Source organism: Leishmania infantum, chromosome 33 (assembly GCF_000002875.2).
Source record: "Leishmania infantum JPCM5 genome chromosome 33".
NCBI classification, from domain to species: domain Eukaryota; phylum Euglenozoa; class Kinetoplastea; order Trypanosomatida; family Trypanosomatidae; genus Leishmania; species Leishmania infantum.
This window is the reverse complement of record NC_009417.2, coordinates 439,581-460,791: the sequence shown is the minus strand read 5'-3', so window position 1 is coordinate 460,791 and position 21,211 is coordinate 439,581. Positions and strand designations below refer to the sequence as shown.

At 61.3% G+C, this 21,211-nt stretch overlaps 6 protein-coding genes across 6 annotated transcripts; all 6 read right to left on the bottom strand.

Moving 5' to 3' along the window:
- Positions 1 to 540: 540 nt before the first annotated feature.
- On the bottom strand, positions 541 to 2,952 carry LINJ_33_1280 (conserved hypothetical protein; the record flags this gene model as incomplete). The annotated part of the gene is made up of 1 exon (XM_001468169.1): positions 541 to 2,952. The coding sequence occupies one exon, from the start codon at positions 2,950 to 2,952 to the stop codon at positions 541 to 543; it is 2,412 nt and encodes an 803-aa protein (XP_001468206.1).
- Positions 2,953 to 4,059: 1,107 nt separating this feature from the next.
- LINJ_33_1270 (conserved hypothetical protein) lies at positions 4,060 to 5,100 on the bottom strand (the record flags this gene model as incomplete). The annotated part of the gene is made up of 1 exon (XM_001468168.1): positions 4,060 to 5,100. The coding sequence occupies one exon, from the start codon at positions 5,098 to 5,100 to the stop codon at positions 4,060 to 4,062; it is 1,041 nt and encodes a 346-aa protein (XP_001468205.1).
- A 1,160-nt stretch (positions 5,101 to 6,260) lies between these two features.
- On the bottom strand, positions 6,261 to 8,231 carry LINJ_33_1260 (conserved hypothetical protein; the record flags this gene model as incomplete). The annotated part of the gene is made up of 1 exon (XM_001468167.1): positions 6,261 to 8,231. One exon carries the CDS (start codon positions 8,229 to 8,231, stop codon positions 6,261 to 6,263), a length of 1,971 nt encoding a protein of 656 aa, XP_001468204.1.
- Positions 8,232 to 8,976: 745 nt separating this feature from the next.
- LINJ_33_1250 (conserved hypothetical protein) lies at positions 8,977 to 11,640 on the bottom strand (the record flags this gene model as incomplete). Its single annotated transcript, XM_001468166.1, has 1 exon — positions 8,977 to 11,640. The coding sequence occupies one exon, from the start codon at positions 11,638 to 11,640 to the stop codon at positions 8,977 to 8,979; it is 2,664 nt and encodes an 887-aa protein (XP_001468203.1).
- Positions 11,641 to 13,047: 1,407 nt separating this feature from the next.
- Positions 13,048 to 13,791, bottom strand: LINJ_33_1240 (putative 33 kDa inner dynein arm light chain, axonemal; the record flags this gene model as incomplete). Its single annotated transcript, XM_001468165.1, has 1 exon — positions 13,048 to 13,791. The coding sequence occupies one exon, from the start codon at positions 13,789 to 13,791 to the stop codon at positions 13,048 to 13,050; it is 744 nt and encodes a 247-aa protein (XP_001468202.1).
- Positions 13,792 to 15,440: 1,649 nt separating this feature from the next.
- LINJ_33_1230 (conserved hypothetical protein) lies at positions 15,441 to 19,598 on the bottom strand (the record flags this gene model as incomplete). Its single annotated transcript, XM_001468164.1, has 1 exon — positions 15,441 to 19,598. One exon carries the CDS (start codon positions 19,596 to 19,598, stop codon positions 15,441 to 15,443), a length of 4,158 nt encoding a protein of 1,385 aa, XP_001468201.1.
- Between the last annotated feature and the right edge of the window lie 1,613 nt (positions 19,599 to 21,211).

The following is a 21,211-nucleotide window of genomic DNA, read 5'->3' as shown; positions in this document are numbered from 1 at the left end:
AAGCGGAGTGGAGGGGGTGAGAGTTGGGGTGGGTGGAGAAGGTGCGACTCTACGTCAGTTTGGTGAGGGCATGGCCACCGCAAGTACATAGCTTCACCAAATCGGAGGCGACAAACCGTGTGTGTATGTGTGTGCTGCCTGCATTACGGCGGTGGTACGCTGTACTGCTTCCATAACTCACATAACGCCCCCCCCCCTGACTGGTTTCATCACACCGTGGGTGACTGTGGCATCCGCTCAACAGCATCGAAGCAAGAAGAAAAGGCGCAGCCCAAATCGTCTACCGCTGGCGTCTCTCTGTTTTCGTCATTACTGCTTGTGTTGCCGGCTTTTGGTTCATGCTCCGACAGGTGGGGAGGGAGGTTCGGGCGGTGGCCAAGTTACGATGCGATGGCGCGCTGGGATGGCTGGATGACATAGCGCAGAAAGACACACACACACACACAAACACACAAATAAGTCGGACGCTGCACCCCTGCCGCGTGGTGTGTTGCCTTCCGCTCGTTTTTCCGGCCACATCCATTCTATTCACCTCCCCTCTCATCCCCCCGAGTCCGAGTTGCGGCGGCGCCGCGTGGGGTTCAGCGGTACGTAGTTGTACTCGTCGCGTGTGTAGGCTTGGGCGTTGTACCCCTGGCCGTGCACTACCACGCGACCACCACGCGCAATCAAGGGCGAGGCCCAATCAGGATTGTCCGTGGTGACGACCTCCTTCTCCACTATGACGAGCACACGAACCACGTCCACGACGATGAGGGCAATGCAACCGTCGTGGCACAACTCGGGTGCGAGAAAAAAGCGTGTAAAGAACGGGAGCGGCCTCAGCGACGGCGTCAACGTTGTCAATGGCGGTATGGCGGCAGGTGTCTCGACAGACTGGTGGGTAGGCCCGCTGCTTCCTGCCTGAGTGGTCTGCCTGCTGATGGGTGACACGCCGTCCGAGAGCACAGAGTTATCCTTGAGCCACGGCGCCTCTCCCCGCGCCTCTCGAGGTGTGCCTCGGGTGCCAGCCCTATCGATGGCCGTGCTCGATGAGTACAGCCTGTGGTACAGCAGCGCCGGGTCGTAGCACCGGAAGGCTACAAATTCGTCAATCACGCGAGGCATGCCAAGCAGCGTGCCGGCTACCAGCTGCGCTTCACGCTCTGTAATCTCCAACAGGTCTCCGTGAAAGCCGCGCAGCATGCGGTTCATCGGAGGCGGCTGCTGCGGCGGCGTGGCCGTGCCAGCGGCAGAGAGACTGAGAGAGGGCGCATCGGCCGAGCCTGCTCCGGCTGACCGTCCCGCACGGTTGCGCGTCGTTTGCCCGTTGTTGCGCACGGCTCGGTGATGATTACCGAGGTGCAGCCGCCGGTGCTTCGCGCTCCGGAGCGTCTCCGAAAGACGCTGCAGAAACGCCGGATCCTCGTCCTCTGTGCAGTTCCGCACGTGGTGGTACTGCAGCTGATCGGAAGCGTTGTTGGTGAACGCGTCGAGGATGGCGAGAAGTTCGCTGAGCGGCAGAGATGCCGTTGGATTGGCACCGCGGTAGTGGCAATGCCGGTACAGCTTCGGCTGCTGCTGTGTGGCAGAGCCCACCGGATCTGTTGCCGCGGGCTTCGCATTCGATGGTGCCTCAGCGGTTGGCGACGACGAAGAAGACCGTGAAGCCGCCTGTTGCGTTTCTGCGAGCGACAGCCGCATCACATACTCAATCACCTGTTCCTCCGTCATCCCGGAAAGACTGGCCGAGATGCTCGAGGCTAGCGAGGCGTGACTGCGGTGGCGCTCCTCATCAATCCCACTGGCATACGCGGCCACTTCTGCGGCTTCAGCGTCTCTGTTTTCCTCCGCTTCCACCGGCTCGATCGCGTACACGCGCAGACGCAGGAGGGGATTGTGCTCATTGATGATCGGCTCACCGACGCGCGGCAGCAGCGGCGGAGTAGACGGTGCAGCGGCTGGCGCGATCGCTGGACTGCTGCCAATCGACGTTCCATTTGTCTGCGCGGATGTGGTGCGAACGTGCAGCGGCGTCGGTGCCTGCGCGGGTGACGCCGGCGGCTGCGACGCTGCAAAGGACGCCGGCGACGAAGGGGCAGCAAGCAACCACTCCCGCGTGCTATCGACGGCATTCGCGAAAATCGGCGATGCGGTGGCAGAGACCGAGGCGGCGGCGACCCATGGCAGCAGCTGCTGCGGTGGCGATGCGGACCAGGCACCGGAGAATGAAAAAGGGTCCATCGAGAGAGGGGAGGCGGCCGCTGTCAGAGCCTCGACGCGGCCGTCGTGCAGCGCGACTGTGAACATGCCTGTGGACTTGTCCTCCACGTCCGCCAGCTCTTGGAAATGCCATTCGCGATGCGAGTCCAGCACGTACACACGTCGCTCCTGAAAAAACCGCTCGTAGGCCGACATGTACGACTGATGCCATGCCTTGCGCGGCCACTCTTGCCCCCCTGCTGGCCCCGTCAGCGCACCCATGCTCCCTTGGTGACTTGTGCTGCGACTGCACGGCGACTCTGGAAAGAGCGGGGCTGTGCAGAGAAGCTTCCCGCCTCGAAGGTCGCGCATGTCGTGGTAGAAGTAGCTGAGCTGGCGGCGCCACAAGCTGTCGAGGTTGTGCAGCACTCTCCACAGAGAGCGACAGGCTTGACCGAGGGCAATGACGTCCATGTAGGAGAGGTACTTCGCGGCCATATCCCAGCAGTCCGGCGGGAGGCGCAGCAGATACACGTTCTGTTCATTGTACGCCTCCGCAACGACACGGAACTCCTCGCGAAGAAGTGCGGCGGCGTTTCCACTGCCAGCACCGACGTCGGCGCCGGCGCCCCCACCGCTCACCATGCTTGTCGGTGACGCGGTGTTGGACACTGAAGAGAAGTCACGCTGCGCTGCTGCCCCACGGCTCTCCGTCCCCGATGTCGGCGACACCGACTTGCTCGAGGAGAGGCGAGAGGCCCACGTCGACATTAGCGTTCCCTTGCTCGAGCTCGCGCTCTTGGTGAAGCGGAAAGCGGAAAAGAAGAAGAGACGTGCGTAGGTAAGCGGTTGTTGGCCGTTGCGGCGTAGGAGCGAGAAGAGCGGACCCACGCTCTACGTGTTTGTTTGCTAGTGTGCGTGTGTGTGCTACGAGCTGTCGTGCCCGGGTAACTTCTTTCAGCAGTCTATGAGAGTGAGATGAGGGTGTGGATAGCGCTGGTGAGTTGAGCTGCCCCATCAACAACAACAGCGAAACAAGAGTAGTAAAGAACGGAAGCGCAACTATGATAGGCGATCAGCGCGGTAGAGAGGCGACAGAATGCGATAAAACAAACAAAAAAAATCGAGAGAAAACAAAACGCAAAGGCGGTTTAATGTGCCTGCGTGTGCGTGTGCGTGTCGCTGTCGCGGTGGCGATAAGGGCGTCTCTGCTTTTCCCGCGCCGAGACGTTGAAGGGAGGGAAGAGGCGCCTGTGTTGGCCTCCTCGGCAGCAGCTTTGGTGCCGCGCCGAGGGGGTGTTCATTCGGGAGGCGAGCAGATGAGAAGATGGGTAACACAGAAGAAAAGCACATGAGGCCTCGCGTATGTTGGGGCATCCCTCCCCCATCCCACCCAGAGCACACGAGGTGACACACGCAGACGCACAGTGAAACACACAAAGTGCATTGCGGTAGCCGCCTGCTCCCGCGTTGCCTGTCGTCACGGCTGCCTTGCCATATCCGGCGAACCGCTGTTTCTCTGCCATTACTACGCGGCCTTTTTCTCGCTCTCTCTCTTTATGTATTCTTTCGCTTCCCTCACAGCGGAGCGCACACGCTTGATCGATTAACCAGAGATACTGTGAAGATGCAGAGGTCGGTTGGTTGACGTGATCGCCGCCGACAGAGACACACCAAAAGAGAGCTGGTGCCGAGGGCCGGTTGCGGACCGAAACCAGCCAACACACTGGGCGGCTCCTCAAAAGGTTTCCTGTGCGATGCCGGTTGTCGTGCCACATGACCGGGACACACACACACACACACACACACACAAATAAACACGCACGCCCCGCGTACTCTTCTTCGTTCGCCGAGCTCTTCATCGGCTTTTGCTGCTCCTCACAGGCGATTCCATGCGGGGATACCGGTGGGCGAGTCTCGGGGAGCCAGCTGACGACGCTTGAGCGATGCGGTGGGCCGATAGCGGTTCGCGATTTGATGCCACTGGTACCACAGCTGGCGATGCACACGTGGACGGAAGACGGAGCGCATTTCGGTGTAGTGCAACCCCGCGGTGAAGGGGCGAAGCGCCTGTCGCTCAGCTGTAATGTTTCGCTCCATCTCTTCCTGAAGGGCGCTGCGCATCTGCGGCGGAGGCAGTGCCTGATCGCCACGCAGCTGCAGGGCCATGAGCGTGGCAGCTGCGGATGCTTGTGCAGAGTTGCGGGTAGCTTCCTTGCAGTCCGACGTCAAGGACGAGAGAGCGCCGCTGCTACCAGCTACACACTCCGTCCCCGCGGCGGCCGTCACGGCAGCCTCGGCTTGCGAGGCTTCGAGCTGGGCGTCTGTCGGTTTGCCCTTGTAGACGTCCGTTTCCCACGCGCTTTCGTACCCTTTCACGCCGCGCTCAGCTGCGCGTCGCAACAAATCGCTCGCCTCACGAGGGCGGTAGTTGCGAATCAGGCAGTCATGAAGGAAGCGAACCATGCTCGGATGTAGCTGCCGATCCTCATCGATGATCTTTTTTAGTACTTGCAAGGCCTCCTTCCAGTGGTTCATGCCAGGTATGGTCATGGTTACAATGACGGAGTTGTGCATTGTGTCGGTCGAGTCGAAGCCGTTGGCCTCGCACGCGTGGAGTGCATTCAGCGCCACACGCCAGTGCTGCAGCTTTTCCAGCCTATGGTTGATGTTGAAGTCGTAGTTGTAGCCGTGCTCTGCGTTTGCCATGCCATTCACGATGTAGTAGTACGTGGCGCCGTTGGGCTGCACGCCATCCTGCTGCATGGCCCGAATTACCTTGATCATCTCCAGCGCACGCCCCCACATGGACTGGGAGTAGAGGACTGTGTTGTAGTGCTCGAGGGTGAGACGGTAGCCGACCATGCGACCCTTGGACGCGAAGATCATTGCCTTCTGCCACGACGTCGTATTCGACATGCGGCGAAGCACCCGCAGGAACTCGGTGGGATCCCTACGTGTCGGGTCCGTCATGATGACTGCGAGGGGTGGTGATGGTGTAGGAGGGGGAACAACAGCGTAAGAGTAGGTGCATGCGCCCAACTAGCGCGATGCTATGATTATCGACCTGAACGGCAGTTCTTGCTCTGCGACGCAGGCGATCCGTTGAGGCGGAAACCAAAGAGGTGCCGTGCGCGACGAGATCTCCGTCTGCGCAACGTCCAACAATCGAGGAAATGGACCTCGAGGCGAGCAAGACCGGCTGGTACACGACGAGCCACAAAGACAGAAGGCGAACAGCTGTGCGTGTATGCGTAGAAGCCGACACTTCAAGGCGGAGACAAGGGAGCACAAAGAGTGGGGAGCGACAGAAGCATAGCGCTTTTCGATAATGGAGGCACGTCTGAGTGTGAATGGAGAGCGTGACCCGGTCTTTTTTTTTTTTTCGATCCTCTCGGCAAGATAACCATAGATGACCACAGTGCCCATCTGAATGACCCAATCCCACACTGGCGCACCATCAACGGGCACGGCAAAGGCTGTGGTGTTGTGCGGCGGTGCGCAAAGTTGAAGGGCCCGACATTACGCGTCGACTTTCGCTTGTGGGAGTCTTACCCGTCGTCTTTTGCTTCATTGTGTTTGTGCGCGTGCGGGTGCGCGCTACTCTGGTCTTCCTTTTTCTTTGCGCTGCTGGAAGAGGGGGTATGGAAAGGTGGAGGGGGATGCACAGGAGAGGGGGAGCGCGGTGAGGAGGGGATGGGGCAGACACACATACACACACACACACACGCATGCAGACAAGAATCAAATGAGAACTGGCAAACGAAAAAAAAACACAAAAGAGCTTTTGATCGCTCTCGTGCGACATCAACACACGGACACGCACGCCTTTTCCTCATGGTGCCGCACCTCGCCGCACAACCTCTCCTGCTGCTATCATTACCCAGCCGATGTGGCGCAGGAGAGACGGGAGGGGGTGGGTGAGAGGCGCACACGAGAACGGCGAGACAAGGGTCAAAGAACCGAGAGGCGTCACACGGCCAAGGGAGAAAGGAAAACGCAAGAAACCCAGACAGCACATGACCCGGCATGCCACCCTCATCGCCGCGACGATGGTGCGGCTGCCTACTTTCTCCGCTTCAGAATATGTTCACGCGGCTACCCTGGCGAAGCACCTCCAGCAATTCCTCTATCGTGTCACATTCGGCGCAGTGCTGCTCCAGCTCCGCGGGGCTGAAGCCTTTCGTTCCCAGAGCGCTGCTTTCAGCAACCTCATCCGAAATGGACGCAGTGGTGTTCACCTTTGATGCTTTCGCCGACGCCGCCTCCAGCAACGAACGCAGCTCCTCCAGCTGTCCCGGGAGAAGCGTTGTGTGAGAGAAGTAGTGCCTCACCATGTCCACCGCACACGCCGCGTCAAAGTTGTGCATGTGCAGCTTCATTGTAACTACGCCAGGCCGCAGCAGCGACGGGTGCAGCCTTTCGATGTGGTTTGTGGTCATAATGACAATGCGCTGGGGAAAGTCCAGCACACCGTTCAGCGCGTTCGTGAGCCCATCGATAGTGAGGGCGCGATCGATCGTTTGCCTCTTGCTCTTTACCTTCACCACTTCGCGCTGCGTCAAGACCCCCGGCGAGACTTCGTCGGTGGCATCCCTGCCCGCGTCGTGGCTCTCAACGACGGCACCTTCGCCACTCTCGTTCTCAGCCATATCGTTCTCTTCCTCAGACTCCCCATCGCTGCTCGTTGAATCGCTTGACGGCGGTGCAGCTGTCGAGGCCTCCTCCTCGCGTCTCTCCCGCTGCTTCTGTGCTTCGCCTCCCGTTTCTACCTCCTCTGACTCATCCTTGAGGACGATCGCCGTCGTGGCGTCCACGTCCTCGAGGATGTACACCAGCTTCGCCGGGTCCAGCAACTCCGAGTCGCAGCTGCAGTCGTCGTAGTTCACCTTATCGCCATCTCTTTTATCGCTCACCTTAAAGCGACCGCTGAACATGCACTTCATCAGCTCCTCGTCGCTGCGGATGCGCGAGAGCGAGATGGCAAACAAGTCCCGCTTAGTGTGGGCGGCAACAGCCTTGGCAAGACTCGTTTTGCCGGTGCCGGGAGGCCCGTAGAGCAGCAGCACTAGCTTTTGAGGGTACCCGGGGATGGCGTACTTGCCGGTCTTCTTCTCAAAGTCGTCGATGAGCTGAATAAGGCGCGGCTTCGCGGGGAAGAAGAGAGACTGAAACGTCTTGCCGGCGTGCAGAAGATAGCGGTTGCACTCCATCGCGCCCTCGTTGTGGCCCCTCTCTGCGCCATCAGAACCAAACCTGAGCTTCCGCCGCGTCAACAGCGGTTGATAGAGGTAGCGATCCGTGCGCGCCGTGATTTCTTTATACTCGAGGCGGTAGTGTTCCAGTGAGCGTTCAAGGAGAGACTGAATAGCGTCGCCGTCGGCGTTGGCGTCGCGCTCCAGTTGCGCGACGGCCTCGCTCTTTTCAGAATCCTCCGCCGTGCTCTCGTGCGCCAAGCGGAGAAATTTCATGAGTGTGGGGAAGCTATGCTTGTACTGCGTGATGGTGAATAGCGACTCCTGGGGCGCTTGTGAGCTCCCACACCTGCCGTGACGGCCTGCGTCTTTGTTCCGTCCGCCGTCGTCGTCGTTTCTTGTCAGGGTCTGCCTCAACTCGAGGTGCTCCGTGAGACGCATGGGAAGCTCCTTGGCCGGGCTGGCGTTCACGAAGCAGTAGTCTCGCAGGGCCTCGGTGTAGTTCGCCGCATCTTGAAGCTCCTTTCCGGGAATCGAGAGGTACTTCAGCTCTGCTATGTCGAAGCGAGGCTTCAGCACCTTCGTCACATACGTCGACAGCGCCACACGAAGGGTATGACCATAGTAGAGCCCACTGCCGTTCTCTAGCATCTTGAAGGTAGCACTCGCGCTGTCAACCTTGGAGAGATAGGAGAGGGCTCGATTCACCAGCTGCGGCCACCATGTACGTGTGAGGTATACAATCGCACTCGACACGAGCGGCAGCAGCGCCGCAATCATCATGTCCGTCAACAGGTCCCCTGTGCGCAGGGAGTACATGAAGTTGAGATTCAGCAGATCGGTGTACGAGTCCATTGTTGCGTGTTTGTCTGTGCGTGAATTTCCAGCAAAGAAAAGGGAACGAACAGGAAGAGTGAGGTGATGACCGGAGAGGTCGGGGGGGTGGGGGGTCGGGGGATAGAGGTGGAGTGTTCGGCTTACTGGACACACGCGCGCAGCCCCAAAAGAACGGCACCGCAGCAGCCGTGCCGGCCCGTTCGCGTCCTGGGGAGTGAATGGGGACGGTCGCAAACACGCAGGGGGAACGGCGCTCTCCTCCTTTGACTCACTTGACTAGGAGACGTGTGTAGGGCGATGAGTGCGGTCTCCACGAGGAGAGGAGAGCATAGCAGAGCAGGGAGGGGGATGGCTGTTCTGACGGTAAGTGTGGAAGATGACAGCCGTGCAAAAGCGCGGCAGTGCAAGTGATATGCGTCGTACGTGGGCGAGGGAAGTGCGAAGACGCGCGGGTGGGGTGGGGAGTGGTGGTGGCTGCTCGCCCACGACACGTGGTGACGGTGGCGTATGCTGGGTTGCGTCTTGTCCACCGCACAAGCGACGCTTTCAAGTGGCTTGCGCGCACTGCCGTGCGTTGAGAGGTGTTTTATCATGAAGAGCCCCTAACATCATTCCTGATATGTGCGGTCGCCGAAGACGCACACACACGCAAAGAAGGGAATACGGAGAGCAGAGCACTTAAGGGCAAGTGGGACAAGAGGGTGTGAAAGCTGCAGCACATCCACGCACCACGCCGGCTCCGCCCGACTCTCTCTCGCCACCCTCAAAGGTTTGACATCACCGCTGGGGTAAGGGTTTGCACGAGAGACTTGAGGGCCGCACCTGCCGACAGCGACGGCGCTACGGAGGGGGTGGTTACACCGTCGAACAGGAACTGCTGAACTTTCTCTGCATCCTGCGCTGACACAACGCTGCCGCCGCTGTGGCCCCGTGCGATGACGCTGAGGAGAGTGTTGCCGGCGCTAGTCGCTGAGGAGAGCGCCTTGCCATCGCGCCCCCGTTGCGCTTGAGGAAGATACATTTGGTAAATGGAGTTCACTGTTGCCTGCACGTGAGCTGATAAAGCACCCGTAGCCTTGCTACGCTCGAGCCAGCTCGAGTGTACAGAAGCACTAGCAGCGTCTCCGGCGTGCGGAACCTCGTTCCACAGGACTCGCAGCATTGCAGCTCGCACGCTAACGGGCAGTTCCGGTGACAGCGGGAGGTACAGCAGTTCCTCGCTCAACCGAGTTGCTCGGTCACATCCCGGAAAAACAACGGCATCCTCAAACTTGAGCGCCTCCTCCCCGGCCGAGTTCGGTGTGGTCGCCAAGGAATCCCATGCGCGCGGGCGCACCGCTGCCGCGTCAACTAGAGCTTCGTCCCGAAGGAGCTCGGCGACGGCCCTAGGGGAGGCGGGGGAGGCGACGCGCACGAGGAGCGCTGTGGCGAAGGCCTCGACGCAGCAACTGCTGCGGCGTTCGCCACGCGCGGTTTCGCCGTCGTCCGCGGCCGAGACAGCCACTACCCACGGCGGCAGTTGTGCGACGAAGGACCACAGAGAGAGATACGCCGCGGAGGTGCGGACGGCCGCGGCAGCGTCGCCTGCCACTCTAGGTGCGCCGCCAGCGGCAAAAGTTAGCGACATGAGCAACGACGACCATCGCAGTCGGATCCGGCGCTCCACTGCCCAGTTCGTGAGCGCTTCCTCCGGCGCCGTGAGAGCCGCGGCCGCTGCTCTGGCGGGCGACGTGGTCTTCTCCACCGTGAGATATCCCTCACCTCCTCGGTCGCTGTCGGTGCCGACTGGTGAGGCGGTGTGGGGTTGTGGTGCGGCGAGCAGCGAAACGGCGGCGAGGGGGGTCGTGATATAGGTGGTGCGCTGCTCGACTGGCGTGTTAGCGGAGACGTGGTGCGATGCGCTACCAGACGCGCTGTCGTCGCCGGTCGTGGTGACACTGCCTCTGCGGGGCGATAACAGCCGCCGTAGCTGCGCTTGCGCGCGTAGGGGCACCTTCGGAAACGTCTGCAGGGGGAAGCGGCAGAGCGCCGCCACGGCCTCCTGCGCCGTAACCGAGCCCTGATGCAGCGTACACGCCTCGCGCCAGGCGGCGGCGCAAAGCCGGCGCGCCCATGGACAGCAGACTTTGCTGATGAACTCGCTGGTGCCGGAGGCCGCGTCAAGCGTCGCGTTGACAGCAGAAGATGGAAGCGTGCGCGGCGTCACCGCTGCGGCGGGGCGGGGGGAGTTGCGCGCCTTTGCCTGTCCGGCCGTGCCATCGACGCTGCTTACCACCAGCCCTGGCTGACACTGACTCTTCATGTGCAGCAGAAGGGCATTGTCGTCGTTACACAGCTCCACGACCGCCCCGCCGTACATGCCGGCGTCGTCGAAGGCGGTGAGGCGCACATCCGGGCGCACAGACGACGTAGCGCACTGCACCTGGCGCGCTCTCACCCACTGCGGACGACATTGCGGGTTCAAGTCATGCACCGCATCCAACGGCAACGTTGGCACACACAGCTCCACGACCTGCCATCCATGCATCTTGGCGAATACGCACGCCTTATCACCATTGCGAACGCGGCGGCCGCGAATGCTGGCGAGGACCAACACACCGAATGGTGACGCTGCGCTCGACGCGGGCGGTAACGCCGACGAGTCTGCTGTGCTTCGGCGCTCCTGCCGGATCCGGTCGTGCAAGTGACGCAGGTCCACGTCATAGTGCTCTGCGTCAGCGCAGATGTCGTACCCAAGGACTGTCGTGCCCTGGTGGCAAAAGAGGTCGCGCAATAATGGGATAAGGTGCGTGGTCCACGGGGCTGTGAGTAGCCCAGGCACGAAAATGGTAACGTGAGAGGCTCTAGGACGCGCGTGCACATGGCGCAGGTAAGCCTTCAATGCAACAGGCGTAGTAGTGGAAAAGAATGCCGAGCACATTCGCGGCGCAGCGGCAGTCGGAGCAGGACGCGGGGCGCTGAGCAGCGCCGAGGGCAGCGATGACGCTTCGGCGTCCACCACAGCGCCTAGGAGGCGACGAAGGTGTTCCTCTTCGCTAAAGAGACACGCAGCGGTGCCCGTCGTAAACGCGAGCGAGGCCGCCTGGTCCGCCTTCATCAGCTTCGCCGCGAGAGAGTAGGCGATCACGGCACGCGATAGCGCTGCGATCAGCGTGGCGGACGACGAGTTAAGCTTGACTCCTTCGAGGGCGCCACAGACTGCTGGGAAGGCGTCGGTGAGGAGGGGAAGAAGCACCCGCCTCGTAAACATCAATGCGGCAGCCCGCTGCACCTTTGCCACGGCCATGACGGGGATGACCAAAAGGACTCTGCGAAGCGCTACCTGCGCCGGCGGCGGAAGAGAGCTGACCAGGGCGGTGAAGAGCATCGCTGCCCCTCCCCTCACACGCACCAGGGGATAGCGCGCTACGCTGCCACTATCGGACATATCTGAGCGAGACAACAGATGAGGTAAGAGTGATGGAGGTTTGATAGTCTCGGCCGATACAGATGAAGGGAAGGAAGAAAGGAGGGAAGGAGAGGATTGTGGCGTGTAGGCGCTTGCCTGCATAGCGTTAAACCCTTTCTTCTCCCTATGTGATCTTCTAAGAGGCACCGGTGGCCGCCCTTTTTGCTCTTCTCCCTGCTAAGATCGCACCAAGGCTGAGAGGGGCGATTTGAGGCGAGCTAGCTCGTGCACAACCCACCCCTATGCACACACACCTGCAGAACAATGGCAGGACTTGAGTTGTCGACCGCACAGATGGTGCGATCTTTTCAGTTCTGTGACGGGAATTGCGGTGAGTTCGTGACGGAAGCAGAAGAAAAAGAGAACAGAGACGCAGAGGTGGAGATCAGGGTGGGTGATTGGGTGATGTTGGGGAGAACGATAGACTTGCCATCACACACGCAAGGGAGCTGCGGGAAGCGCTTGCTGGTGCAAACGAGGGTCCTCCCTCGGCGGAGTCGCTTGGGTTCAATGACGATAGAACACCATCGCTTCCCCAACGGCGGCGAGCAGGCAACTCCAGTGGTGTGCGCCGGTCGTGTTGCTCCCTCACTTTCTCGACTGGCCACTCTCAGCAAGAGTAAGTGGAATGCCACAACTGCACCTTGACTCAAGCATACTTACACCACTGTGCACTGCCGCACCACCTCATCCCCGTGGACAAACAAGTACCCGTAGCGTGAACAGGAGACCTTCAAGAGTGGACACCCGTTTCCTTTCGTCGCTGATTTCGCTTTTAACGTTCTCGCTTCACTTGATCCGTGAGCACCCCCTCGACAGCACCTTTTCTCGCTTCACTGCGCAAACGCGCATCGCATGAGTGGAGACACCCCGTCACGCCACGATTCTTCACTTTGGGGAGGCGCTGCAACGTGGACGCCGACCCCCGCCCCTCCTCCTTTTCCACACAGACGTGCCCGCACAGCGAGCAGAGGAGTGGAGAAGGGGGTAGTGGTGGTGGTGGCGGTGGCGGGGATGGGCTGCTGCAAGATCGACAACATGTACATCAAGGGTAACCGGACGCGCGCACGGACACACACGTTTGAGGCAAGAACAAAGTTGCATCGCATCAACGGCGAAGGGGCCCAACACCGCGACGACGACGACCAACAACGCTAGCAAGCCACCACAGAAAAACAAAAAAGACGACGTTCTATTCTACATCGCATGGAGACAAAGGGAAGAGGGGTACGGCAATGTGGGGGAGGTTTTTAGGGTCGACGACTACCGAATGCACGCGGTGCCTCTCTCCCCCGTATCGTGTGCACACACCACGAATCGTTGGACACATGCAAGCGAGAATAGAAGCAAGCACACCAAAAGAATCCCCGAGAGAAAGGGGCTAGTTTACGACGTCGCTGGCGCTGCCTCACTGCTGCCCTCTACCTCAGCCGCGGCCGACTCTCGCTCCGTCTCCATCTTCAGTCGCAGGCTCAGCTGCTGGTTCGCGTGCCGCAAGTACTTCACCTCATCCTGCTGCTGCTTGCGCCGCAGCTGCCGTTCCTCCTCGAAGCGCTGCTCCATTTCCTTCAGCGTCTCGAGCAACTCGTGCTTCTGTACCTCTAACGCCACCTTTTCCTGACGCAGGGCAGCGATGCGCTCTTTCAGGGCGAGTGCGTCATGCTTGTCCTGCATCAGCTTACTGGCGACAAACCGTTGACCTTCGCGCAGCAAAGCGGCGTGGACCTGGAGGGCGTGTTCCGCTTCCTCCCGCACGCGGGCCAGCAGCAGACCCCGCGCCGGCTCCTCGACTGTAATCTGGCGCACCAGCTCTGAGAACAGGTCACAATAGAGCGCGCGCCGAATGGGGCACAGGCCCGTAGGCCGCGCGCGGCGCTCCTCGAGGCGCTTCTGCAGTGTAGCATGGAGCGCCACGACATCCTCGCGAAACGCAGGCGCTGCCGAGACCGTCTGAACAGAGACCAGCTGCTCCACGTCCTCCTGGGCAGCTTCGCTGTCGCCACTTACGCCGCTCGGAGACCCAGTACAGCTAGGAGGGACGGCGGCGGCGGACTGCTGCTGAATGGGGAAGAGAGTGTCAAGCAGTGCCCCGGTGTCCTGGATGTGCCGCATGAGGTGCGGCATGTTCATCGACACTCCCTGGCCATTGACAGAAACCGCAGCCGCTGTGGCGATGGCTGGCGTCGGCGCGCGGGAAGCGGCACCTCGGCTCGACACTGAGCCAGCAGTCGGTGATGGAGGAGCGGAGCCGACGCTGTGCCGCACGCCTGCCGCCGGGCGATGTCTAGAGTTGCCCGTCGCGGCAGCAGCAGCGCCGGTGTAGGTGGCTGTTTCTTTGTAAGTTGCACTGCCAACGAGCGAGCCTTTGAGTTTTTCACTCGCATGGAGAGTTTGCGCTCGCGCTAGCGGACCAACCGACACACCAGGCATAGCCAGCACGGTGGCGTCGCGTGTCTGCCGGTACACGTGCGCCGTACGCTTGGCGTCGTGCAGCTTGCGCGCCGCGAAGGACAGTGCGGTGGCGCCAGCATTTGGTGGGTGTGGAGAGTTGGTCACTGCAGGGGTGGCAAGGACCGCCTCTGCGGTGGCCCGTCGAAGCGCATATAGGTCGATGGCGCCCAGGTCGCCGCGGGTGGTGCGCACCAGCACCGGTGGGTTCAACTGGAGGAGAGGCGCGCCACTATCTACCTGGCCCATGATGTACTTGCGACGGACTCTGCGCGTGTGTGGGTGATGCTGTACGTAATTCCGAGAGGGACTGCTGGTGCCTCCGGAGAGGAGGCCCCTTTGTAAAGGGTGAGACGTGCAGCCGTAAGTCAGCCGCGGAATGGGAGAGATACGGCGTGAGAATGAGAGGTGCGGCAGCGCGCGCACAGCTAGAGACGGTGAGGTAGGGAGAAGGTGTGGCGGCTGTTTTCTTTGTGTGATGCTGCAGGTCTTCGTAATCGGCACCGGCGGACTGAAGGGGAGGGGTGGGACAGAGGTGAAGAAGGGAGAGCGGATGTGCGCTCGAGCACACCTTTGGGGTTTGCAGCGTCGACGACTACGTCGACACAGACGTCGTCGCCATCTTGCAGTGAGCACCGTCAAAGTGACAAATCATTTTCTTGTCCTTCTTCTTGTGCGCTGTCGTGTGCTTGACCGCGTGGTGGTGCCCAAGTTTGCCCTTGGCTGTACTTCATCCGATGCGGATACATGAGAAGATGCCATTGTCGTGATCGCAGTCGAAGCTTTCCCGCCTCTTCTCCCCTTCGGCTCGATGAAGCCGAGAACGGTACAGGTGGGAGCATGGGACGAGGCAGGACTGAAAGGAAAGCACAGAAACATGAGAAACAAGGGCTTGAGGGGCCCTTTATTGTACATCAGATGAGATTTCCTGTGTGCATGAACTAAGGAGGAAGAACACCGTGAGGAGTGTGGTCACGGTGGGGTGGACGCACGCGACTGGCGAGGATGGACGCAACCGTTATGCACACACAGACACGCCCAAAGAGGGAGGCATGCATGGAATAGAAAGTGCCGCCGTAGCAACAGCACGCACGCACCTGTGTGCGCCGGGAAGAAAGCGGGAGACCCGGAGAGAATGTCGGGGAGTGGATGGGTCGCCAAGTAGGAAGGCCCAGCGGTGAAGAGCGCGCGAACGCCGACACCGCCTTTTGTGTCCTTTCCTCCACGCCCCTGTCCCATCCCGAGGGGAGCTGGGGCGGTGGCAGAGCGGAGGGGCTAGAACACTTCATCCAGCGGCGTGCCCCTCTTCGCTCTGGCCAGCATTTCCTGTCTCACGGGTTCGCCACGGCGCTGCCGAAGCGACGGGCGCCGAAATGCAGCCGCGGGTCAGACCGCATCACCCGCTTGTTCTTGCATGCCACAAAGCGAAGGGCGTCCATCTCGGCCGGGCTAAATAACTTCTCCGCACACGACTGCAACGTTGCGCTACCGTTCTGGCAGGTATCCCGCAGCGATGCGGCGCCGAGGCCTAGCAGAATTTTCACTGCTGGCAGGTCGGCCCGCTGCAGCGCCTCTTCGATGGCGGGTGTCTCTGGACCATCCAGTGGACACGCCTGCACAGACGTGATGCCGTTTTCGAACATGACCCTCAAAGCCGCAGTGTGAAAGCGGCGAGTGCCGCCAGCCGCACCAACGGCGACCCCCGCCGCGTCTCCCCTGTGGTGAGCATCCGAACCAAAAAGCAACGTGTGCAGCGTCTCAGCGGTCATGTAGGTATGCGAGGAAACCGCGAAGGACTGCCAGAGCGCGTTGACGCGCGCCTTCGACTCGAGGACATGCGCACTGTAGGCGTTGGGGTAAGCCAGCGTGAGAGGCAGCGAGACCGAGGTGGGGGCTAGGTCGACCTCCCCACGCTCCTCCGCCCGGATGGCGTTGAGCACTTCAGTGCTAATCAGGGAATGCCTTTCGCGCTGTGCGGCGGCCGCCGGCAAGGATGCAACATCATAATTTTGCTTACCAGAGGCACGCAGCGAAGCATCAGTGGACGGGGTGCGGCTTTCCGCTACCAACGCGCTCATCGACCCGTCACCGCCGCTGCGGTCGGTTTCGCTGTCCGCTGCTGCTTCAGCGTCGAGGTGGGCGAGGATGGCGTCGTAGGTGCTGCTGTGAGAGTCGATCAGCTCGAAAAGCTCTGGCAGCCGCTCACGCATCCTGCCAACCGCAGCGTCGCTGTACTGACCCTTGCGGAGGCGCCACCGAATCTCATTCCACATATAGTAAGCAAACACCTGCACCGTGGCCGCTTTCTTGGCGCGGTTGCCATTCCGGTCACTCCTGCAGGTGCACGACCACGCCTGGACTAGATCAGACAGGGGGCAATATCCGGTGCTCCCGAACAGTTCAAATGGCGGTACGTGTCCAAAGACGCGCTGCCGCGTCGCACCACGGCAGAAGTCAACAGCGCAGAGCAGAAGCAGTTTGGTGGTCCCGGCGCGGATGCGGTCTTGCGGGCGCCGCACAAACCGCATCGACTTCACCTCTAGCAGGTACGAGAAGAGTGCGGTGTGGGCGTCGACGTCGTCGCTCTGTGCCTCTTTCAAATTCTCTTCTGCCGCGCAGGCGTTCTCCTCAACAACGGAGGCGAATCGGTCGTCGACGTCGAGGATCGTCGCGGCACGCGAGGGCAGAGGTGCTGGTGTCGTCGTGAGGGCCAACAGGAGCAGGACGAGGTCGCTCTGATACAGCCGCTGATGACGTACGGCGGCAGCGTGTGCGGCTCCCACTGCCACAGGCGCAGCCGACATTTCGTGAGTAGCGGCAGGGGTGCGACCGGCGAGACCAACAAAAGCAGCGGTCACGAGAGGGTCCTGATGAGGATGCCCGCTCTCAAGTCGCTCTGCGACGTACGTGCGCGCCACGCTCTCCTGCAGCGTGTACTGCGACGGGGCTAGTGGCACGCGGCGCGCGTCCACGGCGCTCATGCGATTGAGGCGCCTCTGCAGTTCCAGCAGCACACGCTGAAGAAGCGGCGCAAACGCCACCGTTGGGTGCCGCTTGCGCAAGCGGAGACTCCGCAAACGGGCGTCGCGGTCGTTCATATTCTCAATGCGCTGTAGGAGGAACTCGGTGACATCGTTGACCGTCATCTCGTTCAGCTCCTCATCGGTGACGCCCTCGTCCTCTGCCTCCTCGTCGGACATTTCCGCCATGCCGGCATCGTCGTCTGCACTGTCATCCGCGACGTGCCCATCGTCTGCTGCGTCGACACCCCACTTCTGAATCAGCTTCGGGGGCAACCGCATCCACCACCACAGCGCCAGGCGCAAGAGACTGAGGTGATGAAAGATCGCCAGCTCTACCGGCCGCGTAGGGAGCAGGCCGGCATCTAACAGAGCGTTCAACACCAGGCGGCCGTAATGGCCGGGGTCAACGATGCTGTCCAGGGCGGTGCCCCACCGGTGTGGGGAGCACAGCTCTGCCGCCCTCATCGTGCTTCCTTCTGCCGAAACCTCGCCACTATCGCTGTCCCCGTCGTCGTCGTCGTCTTCCGGGTGCTGCCCCGGCGGCGCTCTCCACAGACGCACCTCATCGACCCCGGCAGCATTGACGACGTCGGCGAAGGCGGACAGCGCGTAGAGGGGGTTCACATCGATCCACAAATTGCCGAGTGCGTAGGGAATTCGCAGTGCATCCTGCTGCAGGACACGTTGCCGGGCGCGGCAGATGGTCGCCAAAATGGGGAGAGCAACTGACATGTCCACAGACAGCCAGGCGTGGTCAAAGGTTCGCAGCACAGCGTGAGGGGAGACACTTCGCAGAGACGCTGCAGCGGCCGCGTCGCTGTCCGCGTCGTGGCCCTCCGGCTCATCAGAGTCGTCCTCATTGCGCGGCTCTGCCTGAAGAGGCTGCAGGAGACAACACCGCAACGCAGCGGGGGAGAAGAGCGCCGCCAGAATGACGGGGCTTACAGGGACTATAGTGTCCAGTGCGTACCGTGGGACATGACAGCTGCCCTTCACCGTTTCCTCGTTCTCTTCCTCTCCTTCGCTCTCTGCCTCGCTCGCGGTCTCCTCGTCACTTCCGAGGTCAGCGCCGTCCCTCGTCTCGGCCTCCGGCTGGTCCCCTTCGTGACTCATCTGCTCTGCTCGTCGGCGTCGACAGGCCTCCATCACGAAGAGCGGGTGCGTGTCCAGAAGGTGCCATTCCTCACTAGCCTCGTCGAACACGATGTAAAACTCGTACTCGGCGAACGGGAAATACGGCAGTGCGGCGACAGGTGGTGGGGCTGTGGAAATGCTCTGCATCGCGCGTGAGCAGCTGGGGCTATCCTGTGATTCCAGGTCGGGCTGCTGGTTCGGCGACTCCTCGTCCGAGTGGCGCTGCTCTTCGTCGACCTCACACTCGTTGAAGGCGCCGAGCAAGCTCTTCGACGTGCACCGCGCGGGTGCCGGGCTCTCCCGATTCGCGCTGTCGGTGCTCGTCTCCTCACTGCCAGCGCCAGGAAAGGCGCCGGAGGCGAGGAAAAAGTCTGCCTTCTCGGAGTCCTCGGCGTCCGCGTCATCCCTTTCTTTCTTGGTACCTGGTGTGGCGGTGCAAAGTTGCCCAGCCGCGTCGAGCTGCAGCTGGTCGGATGGGTGCGGGTCTGGGGCAATGATCCAGCCGTACATGATTTGAAGAATGCGCTGAAATGTGTGAATGTCGTTGGATAGAAGAGCTGGAAGCCAGTACGGCGGAGGTTTCTGCACAGCCGTCCACGGCCACACCATCGTTTCGAGTGGGTTGGTGCTGCTGTTTTCTGCCTCCCCACTGCCGTCGCTCCCTTCTCCTTCCCCAACTGCTGCGTCGCCGTGGGGTGACTGAGCTGCCCGCTTCTCGCGCGCGCGTTCGGACAACAGGAAGCGCTGCTGGCATTTTTGGTTACCGTGAAGGTGCCGAAGGATGAGGCGACGCCGCAATGCCGCCAGGGGCTCCGCGTAGTCGGTCTCGTAGTGGTGATGGTCTGCGCAGCAGCCCTGCAATGTCGCGGCGGCACTGCTCACTTCATCCTCTCCTGCTTCATCGTCGGCGCCAACTCTCCCTGCTGCCGCTGCCAGTGGAGCGGTTGACGAGGCAGCGGCCTCCTCGTCTTCCCCATCGCTGTCGCTGTCCTCGCTGTGGGCATCGCGTTCCAGAGATCGACCAATCATGCCACGTGTCAGGCACACGTACACGCGCGTTGGTTCGCACGCCGCCCCCGCTGACGCTTTCCGAGGTAGCATTAGGCTGATCGTCTTTGGGAGCGGTTTTGGCGCGGGTGCGTCGTCGAGTGCGTCGTAGTCCTCCTCTTCTTCCTCTTCCACCGCTTCCTTGTCGGAGGGGTGTAAGGAACGCGGCTTCAGCTCCTCCGCGGAGTCGGACGCTGATTCGTCGTCTTCCCCCTCAACATCATCGTTCGCATCGCGCTCACGATCAGAGGCGACGCCACTCTCTTCGTAGTCTTCGGACGACATGGCGCGAACAGAATCTAGTCGATCCGTCCGCGCGATGTAGGCACGTGGGTGGTGCTGTGCGACGTGGTGTACAGCGCTGAGTAGCCGTCATGTACAGAGCGAGAGAAGGACAGGCGAGAGGAAGGGGTGGGAGAGGTGTAGCACCCAGCACATCAGGGTTGCACGGTGTAGAGAGACGGCGAGAAGCAGCCGAGAGAGGAATTCGAGCGCAGCCCCTCTGCTCTCGAGCAGGGGTGGATGAGGTCGAAAAAGGATGTGAGAGGGAGTGGGGTGGGGCTCGACGCCGGCGCAAAGCGACCGACGAGTACGACGTGCCACTCTTCGTGACATTCCCATGCTGCATATGTGGAGCGGGGAACGGGGAGGGCAGACACGCTCCACGCCGCCCATCCGTCACGCAGTGTGCGCGGCCTTCCGCTTTCTCGTTCCGTGTGTGGAGCTCAACGTACACAGCTGAGAGGGAAGGGAGGGGGTTGCTCGGCCTGTGCGTGAGCGTGGGGAGTAGACGCGGCATTCTGACTCCTCTTCGTCTCGCTATGTACCTCTCCTCTGTCCTAGAAGCTGCGCATCCGATCGGCACACACACGCACACGCACGCAGAGACGCAAATGGCGATGGGATAACGCCCTTTTAAAACATTTTCAACATGCCGCCTCACCACGAGGTCACGCCGGCAAACGTATACGCATGCTCAGCCACAGCTCATCCACCTCTGCCGCACTGCAGCTACATCCGTCGTCGTCTCGGACGAGCCGCCCTGCCGTTGCATCTCGGGGTCATGCGCCGAACGGGCTCTTCTCATCCCTTCCTCGTCCCTTCTATGCATGCGTGCTCCGTGAACGGCCCCACACGGAGACGCAGATGGACTGCACGCATCGATCCAACGCGGGCCGCGGCCAGGGTGCTGCTCGAGGGCACAAGCGGTGGCGTCGGCCGTGCGGGTGGTAGGCAGGGGGGGGGTTACTCGCATGCTGGATGGGCGCAGAGAGGAAGTTGGCCAGCCTCAGGTCAGGGCCTTCTGAGACCCTGCGCACCCTGCCCGTGTGCCTTGCTTCGCGCTCTCAGTCGCTTCAAGCCGCGGCATGCCACACTATGGTGTGGAGGCTCTTCACACGGGAGTCTGGAGGACCCGGTGGTGCAACTCGAGGGTGCTCTCGTCATGCTGCCGGCATCTGCACCTCATCGGCCCACCCGGCCGGATGCAGCAGGTGCCACGCGCTTCGCACACATGCGCTGTAGGGGAGGGGGTGATGGGTACGGATCGCTTCTTCCACTACGTGCTGGGTCGTCGGCACGATGCGTAGTGAGCTGATACAAATGTGATCACGACCGCACGTCTCCCCCGCACCGTGTCAGCACAGAGCTGCCCGCTGGCACCAAGAGTCCGCACCCGTACCCGAGGACAGGATGCAGGCTCTTGGGCTCCCCACGGAGTGGGGGCACTGGACCCTGATACCGCGGTGCGGTGGCTGGCACCATCATGGGAAGAGATACCTACACGACATCAGAGGAGGTACTTCTTAAGCGTTCATGCTAGGGGAGGAGGGAGGGGAGCCGACCAAACTAACGCTACGACACAAATCAGAAACGCCGATAAAAGACGACAGCCAAAC